Source organism: Prionailurus viverrinus, unplaced genomic scaffold (genome assembly GCF_022837055.1).
Source record: "Prionailurus viverrinus isolate Anna unplaced genomic scaffold, UM_Priviv_1.0 scaffold_49, whole genome shotgun sequence".
Taxonomy (NCBI): domain Eukaryota; kingdom Metazoa; phylum Chordata; class Mammalia; order Carnivora; family Felidae; genus Prionailurus; species Prionailurus viverrinus.
In genome coordinates, this window is record NW_025927612.1 from 1,010,242 (window position 1) to 1,023,626 (window position 13,385).

The 13,385-nt window shown below is 60.9% G+C and overlaps 2 protein-coding genes across 8 annotated transcripts; both read right to left on the reverse strand.

Annotated features, from left to right (window-relative positions):
• Window positions 1-1,144: 1,144 nt before the first annotated feature.
• Window positions 1,145-5,927, reverse strand: NAA10 (N-alpha-acetyltransferase 10, NatA catalytic subunit). 3 transcript variants are annotated; one of them, XM_047847432.1, is made up of 8 exons: window positions 5,711-5,927; window positions 5,208-5,306; window positions 4,855-4,913; window positions 3,942-3,987; window positions 3,739-3,854; window positions 3,512-3,556; window positions 2,145-2,229; window positions 1,145-1,481 (listed from the first exon to the last, which is right to left on the reverse strand). In XM_047847432.1, the coding sequence occupies exons 1-8, from the start codon at window positions 5,729-5,731 to the stop codon at window positions 1,230-1,232; spliced, it is 723 nt and encodes a 240-aa protein (XP_047703388.1). In that variant the 5' UTR covers window positions 5,732-5,927; the 3' UTR covers window positions 1,145-1,229. The 3 variants fall into 3 exon arrangements, with proteins under 3 accessions (XP_047703388.1, XP_047703389.1, XP_047703387.1); XM_047847433.1 differs by having other exon boundaries at window positions 1,145-1,466; window positions 5,711-5,916; XM_047847431.1 differs by lacking the exon at window positions 5,711-5,927 and adding an exon at window positions 5,386-5,637 and having other exon boundaries at window positions 1,145-1,466.
• Window positions 5,928-6,164: 237 nt separating this feature from the next.
• On the reverse strand, window positions 6,165-13,267 carry RENBP (renin binding protein). 5 transcript variants are annotated; one of them, XM_047847425.1, is made up of 12 exons: window positions 13,106-13,265; window positions 12,755-12,870; window positions 12,476-12,551; window positions 12,237-12,312; window positions 11,896-12,068; window positions 11,071-11,295; window positions 10,582-10,663; window positions 10,414-10,518; window positions 9,854-10,029; window positions 9,132-9,263; window positions 6,406-6,493; window positions 6,165-6,315 (listed from the first exon to the last, which is right to left on the reverse strand). In XM_047847425.1, the coding sequence occupies exons 1-12, from the start codon at window positions 13,190-13,192 to the stop codon at window positions 6,182-6,184; spliced, it is 1,470 nt and encodes a 489-aa protein (XP_047703381.1). In that variant the 5' UTR covers window positions 13,193-13,265; the 3' UTR covers window positions 6,165-6,181. The 5 variants fall into 5 exon arrangements, with proteins under 5 accessions (XP_047703381.1, XP_047703380.1, XP_047703384.1 ...); XM_047847424.1 differs by having other exon boundaries at window positions 6,165-6,493; window positions 13,106-13,267; XM_047847428.1 differs by lacking the exon at window positions 10,582-10,663 and having other exon boundaries at window positions 10,414-10,495; window positions 13,106-13,263.
• Between the last annotated feature and the right edge of the window lie 118 nt (window positions 13,268-13,385).

The window sequence follows — 13,385 nt, forward strand, 5'->3', positions numbered from 1 at the left end:
ATCAATTTGTGAAAACCCAGAGGGGCGCCTGGGGGGGGCTCAGTGGGTTTAGTGTCTTTTTTTTTTTAATGTTTATTTATTTTTGAGACAGGGAGAGGCAGCATGAATGGGGGAAGGTCAGAGAGAGAGGGAGACACAGAATCCGAAACAGGCTCCAGGCTCTGAGCTGTCAGCACAGAGCCCGACGCGGGGCTCGAACTCACGGACCGCGAGATCATGACCCGAGCCGAAGTCGGACGCTTAACCGACTAAGCCACCCAGGCGCCCCAAGGGTTTAGCGTCTCTTGATTTCAGCTCAGGTCATGATCTCAGGGTTCATGGGTTCCAGCCCTGAGTCGGTTCTGCACTGACAGCATGGAGCCTGCTTAGGATTCACTCTCTCCCTCTCTGCTCCTCCCGTGCTCACGCCATCCCCTGCCTCTCAAAAATAAATAAACATTAAAAAAATCATAGAATACACAACACAAAGAGGGAAATAAACCCTGGACTATAGTTAATAACGTTTGGATATTGGCTCATCAACTGTAACAAAAACATTTAATACAAAATATTAATAATAGGGGAAACCAGGGGGTGGGGGGGAGAGGCGACGGGAACTGCACTGCCAGCTGTTTTGTATACCTAACACTCTACTAACAATAGTCTATTAACTTGCAAATTAAACCTTAGGTTATGGAGTACATTCCACAGGAGTTGTGGTGGTAGGTGGTCAGTGGTGGAACACACAGGACTTGCCAACCTTCTGGATGGCAGGGGAGGGAGGAATCCAGCACAGTTGCCAGGGCTCAGGGCATTACCAGGTAGGGCAGCAACAGAGAAGCCCAGTGAGCAGCTGGACTTTACGCATCAGGAGCCCGGCAAGGGAGCAGTAGAGCAGGGCTCAGAAGCCAGAGCGCCTGCCTCCCCGGCAGGGACTGGCTTCCAGAAGTCCGGGGTCTCCCTTCCCCGGACCCGTAGGGGCCGAGAGCCATCAGACTTGGGAGCCCTGCCTCCAAACCCCCGACAGAGCTCTTTCCTTCTACTTGGGCTTGGCAGGACGCACCATGCCAAAAGGCTTTGAGGTCCACATCCCGGGACACAGAGGGACCCGGGAGAGGCAGCCCCCGCCCCCAAGGTGCACACTAGCACACACGAACTCCCCAAGGCCACTGGGTGAAGTTTATTGTGAAACCTTGAGGGGCGAGGACAGGACGGGCAGGTCGGGGTGGGGAGAGGAGCAAGTGCAGGCTCTAGGAGGCAGAGTCGGAGGCCTCTGAGCTGTCCTTGACATCGGTGCTCTCTGTGGTCTCGCTGACCTCGCTCAGATCCTTGCTGTCACCACCACTATCCTCAGCAGCCAGGCCCTTGTCCTCACGACAGGCCTCTCCCGAGCTTGGAAGCGAGTTGCCCCTGCTCTCCACCTTGTTCTCGATGGAGCCCAGCACCACGTGCCTGCCCTTCTCCTTCAGCTCCAGGTGTCGCCTCAGCTGCCGCCAGGAGCCCAGGAAGAGGCAGGAGGAAGGAGACAGGTCTGAGTCTCCAGACCACAGAGACCCCCTTCTGCCACCCAAGCCACGGGTGAGGGCAGCCTGCAGGACTGAGTCAGAAGACCCGGGTGGAGTCCTGGCTCTGCCCTCTGTGGACCTGTTTCCCGTCCCACAAAGTGAGGGTGCATGTGCCTCCCCCACGGGGTCTGCTGCAAAGCCTGTTGAACGGCCCTGGCCCCCGAGGAGCCTGGGGCAGGCCCCTGACCTTCTCCTCAGCCCAGCTGTCTTACCCCTGAGCCTTGGGGACCCTAGTTCTCAGTACACTGAGGGACCTCCTCCCTCACCTCTCACATCACGCCTCAGGCGGTACAAGCTTCGGGAGAGTATGCGATCTTGGGGCGATAGGGGCCCAGCTCCCCACCTGTCAGCTGAAGAAACTGAGGCAAACGGGGCCGTGACTCCTGGCAACACAGCCGCCAAGGCTGGCACGAATCCATCTCGCCTCTGGCCACAGAGGGCTTCCTACCATCTCAGCACCCCGGTCCAGAGCTGCCCCTGACCTCCAGCAGGGCTCCCCCCACACCCCAAGCTGCCTCTGACCTCCAGCAGGGCCTCCTATGCTTTGCCTTGCTTCTCCTCATCTGTGAGACTGTGGCCCTGGCCCCACAGGACACTTACCTCATCAGCCATCTGGGTGAGGTCCCGCTTCATCGCGTATGCATCTTCCCCATCTGCGTAGTATTTGGGTTCCACTTCGCTGATCCTGGAGGCAGGAGGTGGAGAAAAGAACGACCCAAATCAGGGGACAAATTCTCACCCTTCCAGCATCATATGCTAGTGGGGCAGGGTATCTGTTTTCCCCCAAAGGGCCCTTTTGGAGACAGCAAGCCCCGTTTCCAACGTGGCCTTCCCTTTGCGCCGTCCAGCAGCAAGCGGTAAGCAGCGTCCAGCGCCTTTACCCCTCTGGGGCCTGCCCCTGTCCTGTGTCCCTCATCTGGCTACCAAGGATCTGTTTCTGTGCTTTCTTGTGAACTGAAGCCCTGGATTCAGCCATCCCCTCCCCCCCATGCCCGGTTCCGTGTCACTTACTGAACAAGGCTGATTCCCGGGCCTAGCAATTAGAGCTGAGGAGGAGGGGCGCTGCGGTCGCGGGTCCTGACAGCCACCACCAGGCCATGTGGCCCCTGCTCTGAGCAGCTCAGGGGCCAAGGCTGCACGGGGAGGTATGTGTGCATACTCGGGGACCTTGCCACTGGAAGGGGCACTGGACTTGATGGCCTAGGAGAGCCCTGCCAGCCCCAAGACCGTGGGATTGCTGGCCACCAGAGACCTCTACGTCCAGGTCAAAGATCCCTCCTTGGATGCCCTTCCCAATAGTCCCTCTTTATCTGCCACCAAGCTGAAACTGAATGCCGTCTCAATGGGCCCTCCAGCCCAGCCTCACTTTCAAGTAGCTTTTGCTACAGTGTCCTGCACACATCACTTCCCTGCCAGGCTTTCTCTGTCCCGTGCCAGGCACACAGAGACTCCCACGTCCCTGAGTGGACCTGCCCTCATCCACCAGGACACCCAGGGCTCTAGATCCCTCCACTGCTCTTGCTGATATCTCTACCTGTCTGGATGTGCTTAGGTTTCTGTAGCGCCATGTTCTCCTTTCTCCTGGTCCCGCTTAGATGCTTCTAGGTGCCAGCTCACCACGAGTGCTGCACCTTGGCTTGTCCTCATGTCCTGGGCCCTCATCTCTACTCCTGAACCTTTACCCAAACACCTGTGTGCTCTTCACCTAGCCCCAGCCAGCGTCAGGCGACACAGCAAGCCACACAACTCTCCCGCCTCACAACACGCCTCGAGCGAACTCCAGCAGGCAGGTGCCGGCACCACAGACACTGGAGTCCGCAGCCTGCTCCCCACCTCAGCTGACTCCAGGTCTGTCCTCCAGCCACCCCCATCCTCCCGCCTGGAAGGCGGCTCAGCCCACCTCAGCCGTCTGGATGCACCAGAGCTGGGACCACCCCATTCCATTAGAAAAATCTGGAGCTACTTACTGAAAGTTGAGGGTGTTGGAATAGAGGTGCAGGGCGGCCCGGTTACTGCAGGGGAACAAGGAACTGCTAAGCTGAGCAGACTCGGCCACACAGTGACAGCACATCCGGGTCCTCCGCCTCCCCCTCCACCCCCCTCCCCAGATCTCCACACACCAGGGCACCCCAGGACCCCCATCAAGACATTGTCTCCTCTCCCACCCCCTCCCTCCCTCGGTCCTGGCTTCCACCTCTTCCTGACATGCAGGGAGACGTATTTGGCGTTGAAGTTCTCTATCATGGCTCGGGAGGCCTGGTCCATCAGCTTCTGTGCCAGGCCGAGGCGCCGGTGGGAACGCTTCACAGCCTGGTGGGAGAGGGCAGGGGACCTCGAGGGCTGCCCCAGGCAAGCCCACCTCCACCCCTGCCGCCACCCCGGCCGAGCCCCACGCACCAGTGAGGTGATATGTCCGTGGGGCACATCATCCGGGTCCTCCTCCCTACAGCAAGAAGAAAGGAGAGGCTAGAGAGGAGCCTGGTGCAGATACGCTCAGGGCCCCACAGCCCCAGCGTGTGCCCAGAGCAGGAGCACCAAGTCCTCTGGTGGCTCCACCGTTCCCCCAGACCCAGGGTGGGCTACAGCTGAGGCTCTCAAAACCCCTCGTGCAGCCAAAAGACAGGCGTGGTGTCAACGGAGTTCAATGGAAATCCTGATCGTGCTAGAAAGAAATGAGCCATCGAACCATGAAGAGACGTGGGGAAACTTTCGACGCATAGGACTTTGGTGAAAGAAGCCAGTTTGAAAAAGCTCCATACTGTAGGATTCCAGTCATAGGACTTTCTGGAAAAGGCAAAACTACAGACACAGGAAGTAACTGTATCAGTGGCTGCCATGGAGCGGGGGGGGGGGGGGGGGGGGGGACACGGAGATGAGAAATGCAGTAACACCCAAGATTTTTATAGCAGTGAAACTCCTTCTGATTCTGTAAAGGTAGGTAGATATGGGTTGTTATACATTTGTCCAAATCCATAGAAGGCTACCGTGCAAACAGTGAACCCTAATATAAAGTAGACTGTAGTAAAAATGTAGCAAGACTGGTCCATCAGCTGTCACCAACGTACTGCAAGATGTTAACGATCCAGAAAACCAGGGGGCAGATGGCAGGAGGTACACCGGAACTCTCTACGCTTTCCACCGGACTTTTTGTAAACCCAAAACTGAACTAAAAAACAGTCTCTTGATTAATTAAAACAAGAAAAAGCAATCCACGCAGACCCAGCAGGCACATGTTGATGCCCACCCCCCAAATCCACGCCCCACCCCCAACTCTGGCATAGGGTTTCTGTCTCCTTCCTTCGTGACTCACATTTTGGCGAGGACGTACCCCACAATCTTCCCGTTCTCATCCTCTGCGATGTAAGAGAGCTAGGTAGGTGACAGGGAGAAGAGAGAAGTCAGAAAAGGACCTCCTGTCAGAGCTGGAGGAGGCCTCGGCAGACACTTGGTCCCGCTGCCAGCCTGTCACTGTGTGCATGACAGGAACCGAACGGGTGGCGAGTTCAGTGACAGCTCCTGACCTCCCGGGCCAGTGGCTTGGTTTCCTTCGGCACACCCCACTGCCGGTGCTCCGAAATCTGCCCCTGTTGGGTTTCCCTGGGTCTGCCCCTGCCCCCCCCCCCCCCCCCCCCCCGGCCAACCGCAAAGTGCAGGGACACGCACCTGGGGCCAGGAGAGGCCGTGGTAGAAGTAGTACTTCATCTGGTAGTTCTCGGGCAGGCACAAGAGATTGCAGTGCTGCATGTTCATCAGGTCCTCCGGCTGCGGGGCAGGAAGGCCAGGGGCTGTGGTGACTCAGGAGGCCTCGGCCACGTTAGAACCCTGCTCCCTGTCTACTCACCGACCCCCACCCCCGCAGGGCTGGGCGGGCGCCGCGACTATCTGTCTGCACAGGCGCGGCGCACTGCCGCTGTGCAAAGATCATCTGTTCCGGGAATGGAGCTGCGCGCCGGGAGGCTCCGGGACACCATCCGACGGAGCCCCAACATCCCTGTTCCGGTAGGTCCACCCCACCGGGACGGTGGCCTTCACCTGTCCGTGCCCTGCGGCCGCAGGCACGCGGGGCTGCCGGCCCGGGGCTCGGCCGGACCCCTCGGGAGCATGCGCACGCGGCCACCGGGCCCGCACCCACGCGGCGCGGACAGCCTCCCGCCCCTGCCCCTCACCCTCGCATTGCGGATGTTCATAACGGCGGCGGGGCTCGCGGCTCCCAGCGGATCGGAAACGCGCAGTCAGCTGCCGCCGCGCTCCAAGGCGACGCCAGGGCGGCCAGGCCGGGGCTGGGGCTGGGGCTGGAGCTGGGTCTCCGGGCTCGCGGGGGTGGCGGCGGAAGGGGCGGCGCGCGCCGGGCCCCGGCCACGGGCCGGAAGTGCGCGCCGCCGAACCCGCCCTCGTGGCCGCTCGGCCAATGCGTGGGGTGGGCCGCTGCGGGGGTGGGGCGCGCCCGCGGGGCGGGGCGCGCCAATGGCCCGGCGAGCCCCGACGAGGGGCGGGCCGGTCGGCGGGGTGGGGCGGTCCCGCGCGCGCGCGGCGCCCCCGGGGCCGGGTCAGCCCGTGCCCTCCAGCCGGCTCGGAGGCCGCCCTCCTCCCGCGACCCCCACAGACGCGCGCACGCGGGCACTGGAGCACGCTCGGTTTTATTTCGCGCCTTCGGGGCTGGGGGCGGCGGGAGTGCACTGCGTGCCGGGGCTCTGGGCCAGGGCGAGGCGGCTCAGCAGGGCGTCCAGCATCTCCTCGCACATGGCGAGGCACCTCGGCACGTGGAAGCAGCCTGCGGCGGAGAGGCACGACAGGGGGTCGGGAGGTGCAGGGGTGGCCGACTGCCCCGAGCCCCTGCGGCCCTGCCCTGTCCCCCACTCACCTTTGAAAGGACCCCCCTTGATGGTGAGAGCGACCTTACCCTCTCGGTTCAGGTAGCCAAACCATTCACCGTACTCAGGATCGCGAAACTGGAATAACAAGACCGTGACAGCCAGCGCCTGCGGGGGGGGGGGGCTCCCAGGTGCCACGGGGCCAGGGAAAGAGGGGCCCACCGTCCCCACCGCACGGCAACCCGGGGGTCAGAGCCGGGGCGGGCCCCAGGTAACATGGCTCCAGAATCAGTGCTTTTAAAGGTGAGATGGTGTCCGGGACACAGATGAAAACGTGGGGCTTTTCCTTTCTGCCTGGGGCTGGGAGTGGGCCGCGAGATAACCCGCTGGGGGAAGGGGCTCCAGGCTGTGATCTGAAACGCTACAAGAAGGACTAAGAAGCACCCTGTTTGGGGACGACATAAATGTAATATATCGTGATAGTGCTGCTGGTCACAGAGAGAGACGCGAGCGTTCTATAAATGATTGGAACACTTCAGATGGACATGTTTTACTGTGTATATACAGTGTACCTCAATACAACTGATAGGAAAAAGCAAAAGTAACTTTGTAGCAAGTTACTTACTCGGAGCCTGTGTTCCAGTACATGACACTGTAGACACCCAGCACCGAGATCCCACTCTTGGCTGCCTCCCCATGGGTCCCAAATACATCTTCCCCTCCCTCAGAGCTACCTGAAGCCTGCCCCTTCCCAGCAGTTCCGTCGACCTATTATTCTGTGTGCCTTCCTTCCCTCTGCCAGCATTACCATCAGGCACCTATCCCCTTTGGGCCTGTTAGTTCCACCCAGACACCCAGGATGGACCTCAAAGCCCTGGCCTAGGCCCCTCTGCTTCCTACCCTCAGAGACACTTCGGCGGACCCCTTCTCGGAACCATCATAGACGAAATCAATGACATTGAAGTTCACTATCAAAATGTCTTTACACTGATGCCTCTGTGGGGTACGTGAGTGGCTCAGTCGGTTGAGCGACTGACTTCGGGGCAGGTTGTGATCACGAGGTTTGTGAGTTTGAGCCCCTGCATTGGGCTCTCTGCTGTCAGCTTCAGATCCCCCTCTCTCTGTCCCTCCCCCCTGCTCATGCACCTGCTCTCCCTCTAAAAAATAAATAAACACTTGGGGGGCCCTGGTTGAGCATCCAACTTTGGCTCAGGTCACGATCTCATGGTTTGTGAGTTCAAGCCCCAAATCAGGCTCTGTGCTGACAGCTCAGAGCCTGGAGCCTGCTTCTGATTCTGGGTCTCCCTCTCTCTCTGCCCCTAACCCACTCACATTCTGTCTCTGTCTCTCTCAAAAATAAATAAACATTAAAAAAAATTTTTTACATAAATAAGCACTAAAAAAAATAAATTCGGGCCTATGAGCTGTGTCTATTCATGTCATTTCTCTAGTGACTTTGTTTATGTCCTTTATTTTTCCACTACTCGATCTGCCACAGGAAGAATGTACCTGTTTTCCTGTCCAGGTTTTCCATGGATATCTGAATTATTGCTTTAGGTATTCTGTTATGTTGGATAGCGCGTACTGATTTACCTGTTGGTGATAACCTTTGCAATTGCTCAATGCTATCACAAGCTCTTGAAAACATATTCTTTAGACTTTGCTTTATGCAATTAACACTGCTGGCCTCTAACACATGTTGTTTATGAACGCATTCCGCATTAATAGCCTCAGTTGTCCTGATGCCGTGTTTGGAAGCCGTGATGTGTGCGTGCAGTATTGGAGATGCCTCTCTACCTGCCGTGGAATGTGAACACATTGGGGATTTCTACCGGTGACAAAGTCGGGCACTGCTAATACCACTGTGGAGGCGAGTGCTGAATTCCAATCAGAGGTCAGCGCAAATGGGGATGTCATTTTCTCCCACGTTTCAAAGCCCACACACCCCAGAACGAGACCCCCTATAGTTCCTCCTGTGCTGGGGTTTACCAGTGGAGTGCATCATGGCTCGAGAAACACATCAGGAATCTTCATTCATCACCAGGCGCAACAGCCAAGGTGTCCCCTGAGCGGCAGCTGGTATGTCACTCTGTTCACGGTGCTTGGCCTCTGAGGGACCCCTGGCTTCCTTCCTACCTCACAGCTGATTCATTCTTGCCACCTTGGCCGGGCCCTCGTATTCCCTCTTTCCTCTCCTGTCTCAAAAGCTTACTTTGCCTCACGGCTCACAGTATCGTCTACATTCTTATGACACCCAAGTGATCGTGGCCAGCCCAGACCTTGCCTGCTCGACCAGACTCTGACCCCTCTGACCGGCTCGCACCCCAGGCCGGGCCCCTGTCCTCACCGGCCAGGATGGACAGCTACAGTCTCCTACCTCCCTGCTTTTGCCCGAGGTCTGGAGTCTCCCTCCCAAAGCCCCCGGACCCAGGAATGCCTGAATCACACAAGGTAACTCCTCTGTGCAGAAAGACTCCTGCCTGTATTCTCTCCCACTTGCACTGCCCCCCCCCCCAGACCCTTATTTCCTTGTTTATATTCTGCCCCTCCTCCCGTGGAAACACCAGCTCCAGACGGGCCGCTTTGCTGACTGACTAGAGGGTCCGGACCTCTAGGAACCCAGACCGGCCGAGGGACCGTGTCCAGTGTGGGGGAGAAGAAGGGGGTGTGGGGTCAGCCAGCCCAGCCCAGCGTCCTCCCACGGCCAGAAAGGCCCGGGGAGGAAGGGCTGCCCGCTGTTTCCTCCACACCCATGCCGAGCCGGGAGCCCACTCACCTGGCGGAAGGTGTAGTCGGCCACCCGGCGGAAGAGGTGCAGTAAGGCAGGGTCCCCGCTGTCACTGTAGCCCATGAGGAAGGCAATCATGGCTTCGCTGTGGGGCCACCAGAGCTTCATGGCCCACTCCAGCTGAAAGCACAAAGCAGTGGCGGGGTCTGAGGGCCCTGGGTCCCACCCTCTGCCACCTCTGTCAGCAGGAAAGCCACCCCCATTCTCCAGATCACGGCTCAGGCCCATCCGGCCCAAGCACTTGGAGCTTCATCGTAGGATGGATGTCTCTGAGGGTCTGAACGGCCCCTCTGAATGGGACTAGCTTCCTGAACGGGATGCACCCCATGCAGCCCCTTCCGAAGGGCCAGGGTGGGGTGACCTCTCCTTTAACCCTAGAATCGAAATCCCATCTTCTTGTCAGTCTGTCTAAAGCCTCTTGGACACTCGGTTCCTGCCGGTGGCAGGCTCAGTCACCCTCTGCAGGGGCAAGTCTGCCCCAGCTGCTGAGGCCGCAGAGTCACCCAGAGCGCCTTTCAAGGACAAGGGGGACGTACGTGAGGTTGAGGGCCACCGGCCTAGAAGTCAAGAGTTTGTCACCAGGATCACACGGGGCAAGTTCATCACTCTGAGACCCAGGTCCCCCTCTAAAATGGGTGATGACAGCACCCGCCTCCCGGCGAAGAAAGCCTTGAACAGGCTAGTACCGTGGGCCCCGGGCGCATTCCCACCTGGGTGGGGCAGAGGCCGTCTGCATCCTGGAAGTAGAAGAGGCCTCCGTGGTCAGGGTCCCACCCAGAGTGGAAAGGCAACAGCAGGAACTTGTCGATAACGTGGGCTCGAAGTTCGGGATCGCCCTTCCTGATGGCATGACGGAGCAGGAACCAGCCGGCCTCCAACGCATGGCCTGACAAGGGTTCCAAGTGAGGCAGACAGAAGAGCCTTCCCCAAGCAGGGGAAGGGGTGGGGGAGCTCAACCCCCCTGTGCTGCCCGCAGGCGGCTCCCTTTCTCCTTCACTAACAGCAGGAGTCGCCCTTAGCCCCTTAGCGGGCCCAACGGCCACCCCCCTGCAGAAAGTTTGCCCTCGCCGTCTGTCCTCGACTCCCTCTCCTGCTGCTGACACCCCAGCCTGGGAGGTCTGTCCCCGCCTCCCTGCCTGGTCCTCAGCAGCAGGTGGAGGGCACAGAGGGCTCAAGGCAGCCCCCAGGCACTCCCCACACCTGAAGCCCAGAACCCAAGAGTGAGCGTTCCCTTCCTCCTGGGCCACCCCCAGCCCACCCTACTCCTCACCTGGGTTCTGATGTCGCCCCAGGCAACCAGAAAGTTCCTCACCATCCTCTGACACATTCTCCAGCACAGCCTGTCCATCCCTCTGTCGCGGGAGGAACAGAGAAGCTAAATGTGCCTTCAGCCCCTGCCATCCAACCAGAAAGATGCCCCCTCCCTCCCCTCTGTCACCTGCAGTCTTGGGCAGGCCGGGCTCACAGGGGAAGAGGCCCAAGGGCCTGGGTGCATTCTGACCCTTGCTTCGGGCTGGGCCCTGAGAGGTGGGAAGGGGGACACACTGAATGGGGGCCGAGAGTGGGTGGCCTGGGTCTGCCCACAGAGGCCCGGAAGGACTTGGTCTCCTGCTCCCTCTAACAGGTCTCCTGCTCCCTCTAACAGGCCAGGGGCTCCGACACCCTCCCTCCTGCCCTTGGCCCCTTCCTCCGGAGCTCTCCTGGGCCCTCGTCCTTCCCCAGGGTGTAGGGTCCTGCGCTTCCCCGGCCTCCGTGTCTCCCCATCCGTAAAGGGGACCATCGGCGCCCAGCTGGGGTGGCGGTGGTGGGGCGTGAGCCAAGGAGGTGCTGCAGGGGGTGGGGAGCGGGGGTCCCCCGCTCCCCAGCCCCCCGAGACCCGTCCTGGCGGCCAGCATCCGCCTCCCCGTCCCCCGGACACGTCCCCAACCTGAACATGCTGCAGGATCCTCTGGGCGCAGCAGTCCCCCAGCTCCGCGTAGTTTTCCGCCAGCTCCTCGTCCGCCTCCCCCAGCTGGTCCACGAGGTTGAGCAGCATCATGGGCACCGCCATGGACTCAGAGGCCGGGGCCCCGGGGAGCCGGGGCCGGCCCAGCCCCGATGGGTCCTCCCGCACCCAGTACACGATCTGCTCCATCATCTCCACTGCTTCCCTCTGGGTCGGGAGAAGGGAGGCGAGGGGAAGGTCGGGGCTGAGGCCGCATCCCGGTCCCTGAGGTCCTGCCTGGGGGTGGGGTCCTGACCGGGACGGGGGTGGGGGGAGAGCCCCCTCCTCCCACCCACTCATGGGACGCCTTCACCGAGGGCCGACTCTGGGCCCAGCGTCGTGTCGGGTGCTGGGGGCCGTGTCGGGTGCTGGGGGCCGGGGTGGATCTGCCCCACCCTGCCTCGGGGGTTCCCAGTGTGTGGGTGCAGGCCACTGCCAGGCATCCAGGTCAGGTCTGAAAGCACAGGGGGCTCCAGGGAGGAGGGAGAGCTCCCTCCCGGCCAGGGCAGGGCAAGGATTGGTCCCTTTATGCCTGGTGCCCAGTGTAGGGATTCAGAGGTAGAGACTTCTGGGAGGGGCCACCGGTGACAATACAGCACCGCGAGGGGGGTGTAGCCAGCAGCCCTGGGGCCCCGGGGTGGGGGGGCCGAAGAGAGGATTGACTTTGATGAGAGACCTGGCCTGCAGGCAGAGCCCGGGGCGGGGAACGCGGGTACCCAGGACTGGAATGCATCAGGGAGACCCACGTGCAGCCTTCCTCCCACACACCTGGTAACGCGCTTCCCCTGTCACCCTCCACAGCTCGTTCATGGCCATGGTGTAGAAACACTCGCTGAAGATGGTTCGCTGCACCTTGACCGGGCGGCCGTCCCGCGTCAGCACAAAGGCACACTTCTTTCCAGGAGGTGCCACTCGGGCATAACGCAGCAAAAATTCGCCACCTGGTGGTTGAGAAGTCGGCCTGCTAGAACTCAGGTGAGGACACTGCCACCTTCCCCTTCCTTCCCACCCGTGAGCGTCCCCAGGCCCTTCGCTGCTTTTAGACCTCTCTAGGAACTAGAGTACACTTGGAGGTGCCTCTGGGGAGATGGGGGGAGGGGAGGGGACACCTGCTTTTGCCGCGTCCAGAAGTTCGGGGCTGCGGAAGCGCTCGAGTTTGCGGTACAGGCGACAATACATCCACACCTGTGGGGGAGCAGAGGGAATCTGGCTTCAGTGGGGAGCAGCGGGGTCCTCAGGGCTGGGACGAGCAGTGCTCAGGTGCCGCTGTCATGGGAGGAAGAGCGTGGAGGGGACCGGCCTCGTGTGTGTGTGTGGACCGCAGACAGGCGGAGCTGACGTCCCCTACCTGCCTCCCCTGCAGCCACACATACTTGAGGTCATCATACACCTGCCCGTCTCGGCCAAGGCACGTGAAGAACCCCCTGTGGGAGGCACAGTATCAGCGAAGCGGGGGAGGGGCTGTACACACACACGCGCACACACACACACACACACACACACACACACACACCACCCCCGCCCCACCGCCCTGCGGGGCTCGGCAGATCTGGGTCCGCGGAGAGCGAGGTAGGGGCTCAGGAGGGGCAAAGACCCCTGCTGAGGACACCACAAGGGGGAGACGCACCCATGCTCCTGGTCGTGGGAGTGCTCCACCCAGAAAGCCACCACGCGGTCCAGCTCCTGCCCGACGCGCTCCTTCCAGGCCTGCAGAGCCTCCCGCTCCTGCTCCTTTTCCATGTCCTGAGGGGAACTCGGGACTTGGAGACCCGCCTGCCCCGCAGAGGTCCCCAGCTTCCCAGGCCCCAACCTTCTCGACAGGTTCCTCTGTGTCCCAAGTCACCCCAGGCTCCTGTGGACCCCAGGACCACCTGACCCGCCCCCCTTAGGCCCCCAGGCCTCGGGACCCAGACCTCAGGGTCTCCCCGCACCCGTGCCGGAGGCTGCCCTCTGGCCCAGGACCGGCCCCAGGACTGACCCCACCGTCCCGGGAACCCTTCATGACAACGCCGTCCCCACTACGGGCCCCACCGCTGGGCTGCCGCACTCGGAGACCCCCGCTCATCCCTCCTTCTCCAGGAAGCCAGACGGAGCTGGTCGCTGTCCCGTGACTGTCATTCAGCTGACCCAGCGGCGCCCCACCCGACCCCTCCTCCGGGAGGTGCCGCAGAGCCTGGGGGCGGGGCTTGGCGGTCGCACGACTCCGCCCCCCGTGCTCCGGCACCGCCCCCACGCTGGCCCGGCCCAGACCCCTCAGG

Bases quoted from the DNA above. Each gene is read 5' to 3' on its own strand.
- RENBP (XM_047847424.1), bottom strand. From the start codon at position 13,192: ATGAGCGGGGGTCTCCGAGTGCGGCAGCCCAGCGGTGGGGCCCGTAGT. The intron at 12,871-13,105 runs GTCAGTCCTGGG...AGTTCCCCTCAG, and splicing joins AGGGTTCCCGGGACGGTGGG to GACATGGAAAAGGAGCAGGA. The intron at 10,030-10,413 runs GTGAGGAGTAGG...AACCCTTGTCAG, and splicing joins GGGGCGACATCAGAACCCAG to GCCATGCGTTGGAGGCCGGC.
- NAA10 (XM_047847431.1), bottom strand. From the start codon at position 5,469: ATGATCTTTGCACAGCGGCAGTGCGCCGCGCCTGTGCAGACAGATAGT. The intron at 3,988-4,854 runs GTGAGTCACGAA...TTCTTGCTGTAG, and splicing joins GGGTACGTCCTCGCCAAAAT to GGAGGAGGACCCGGATGATG. The intron at 1,467-2,144 runs GTAAGTGTCCTG...TCCTGGCGGCAG, and splicing joins TCACCCAGATGGCTGATGAG to CTGAGGCGACACCTGGAGCT.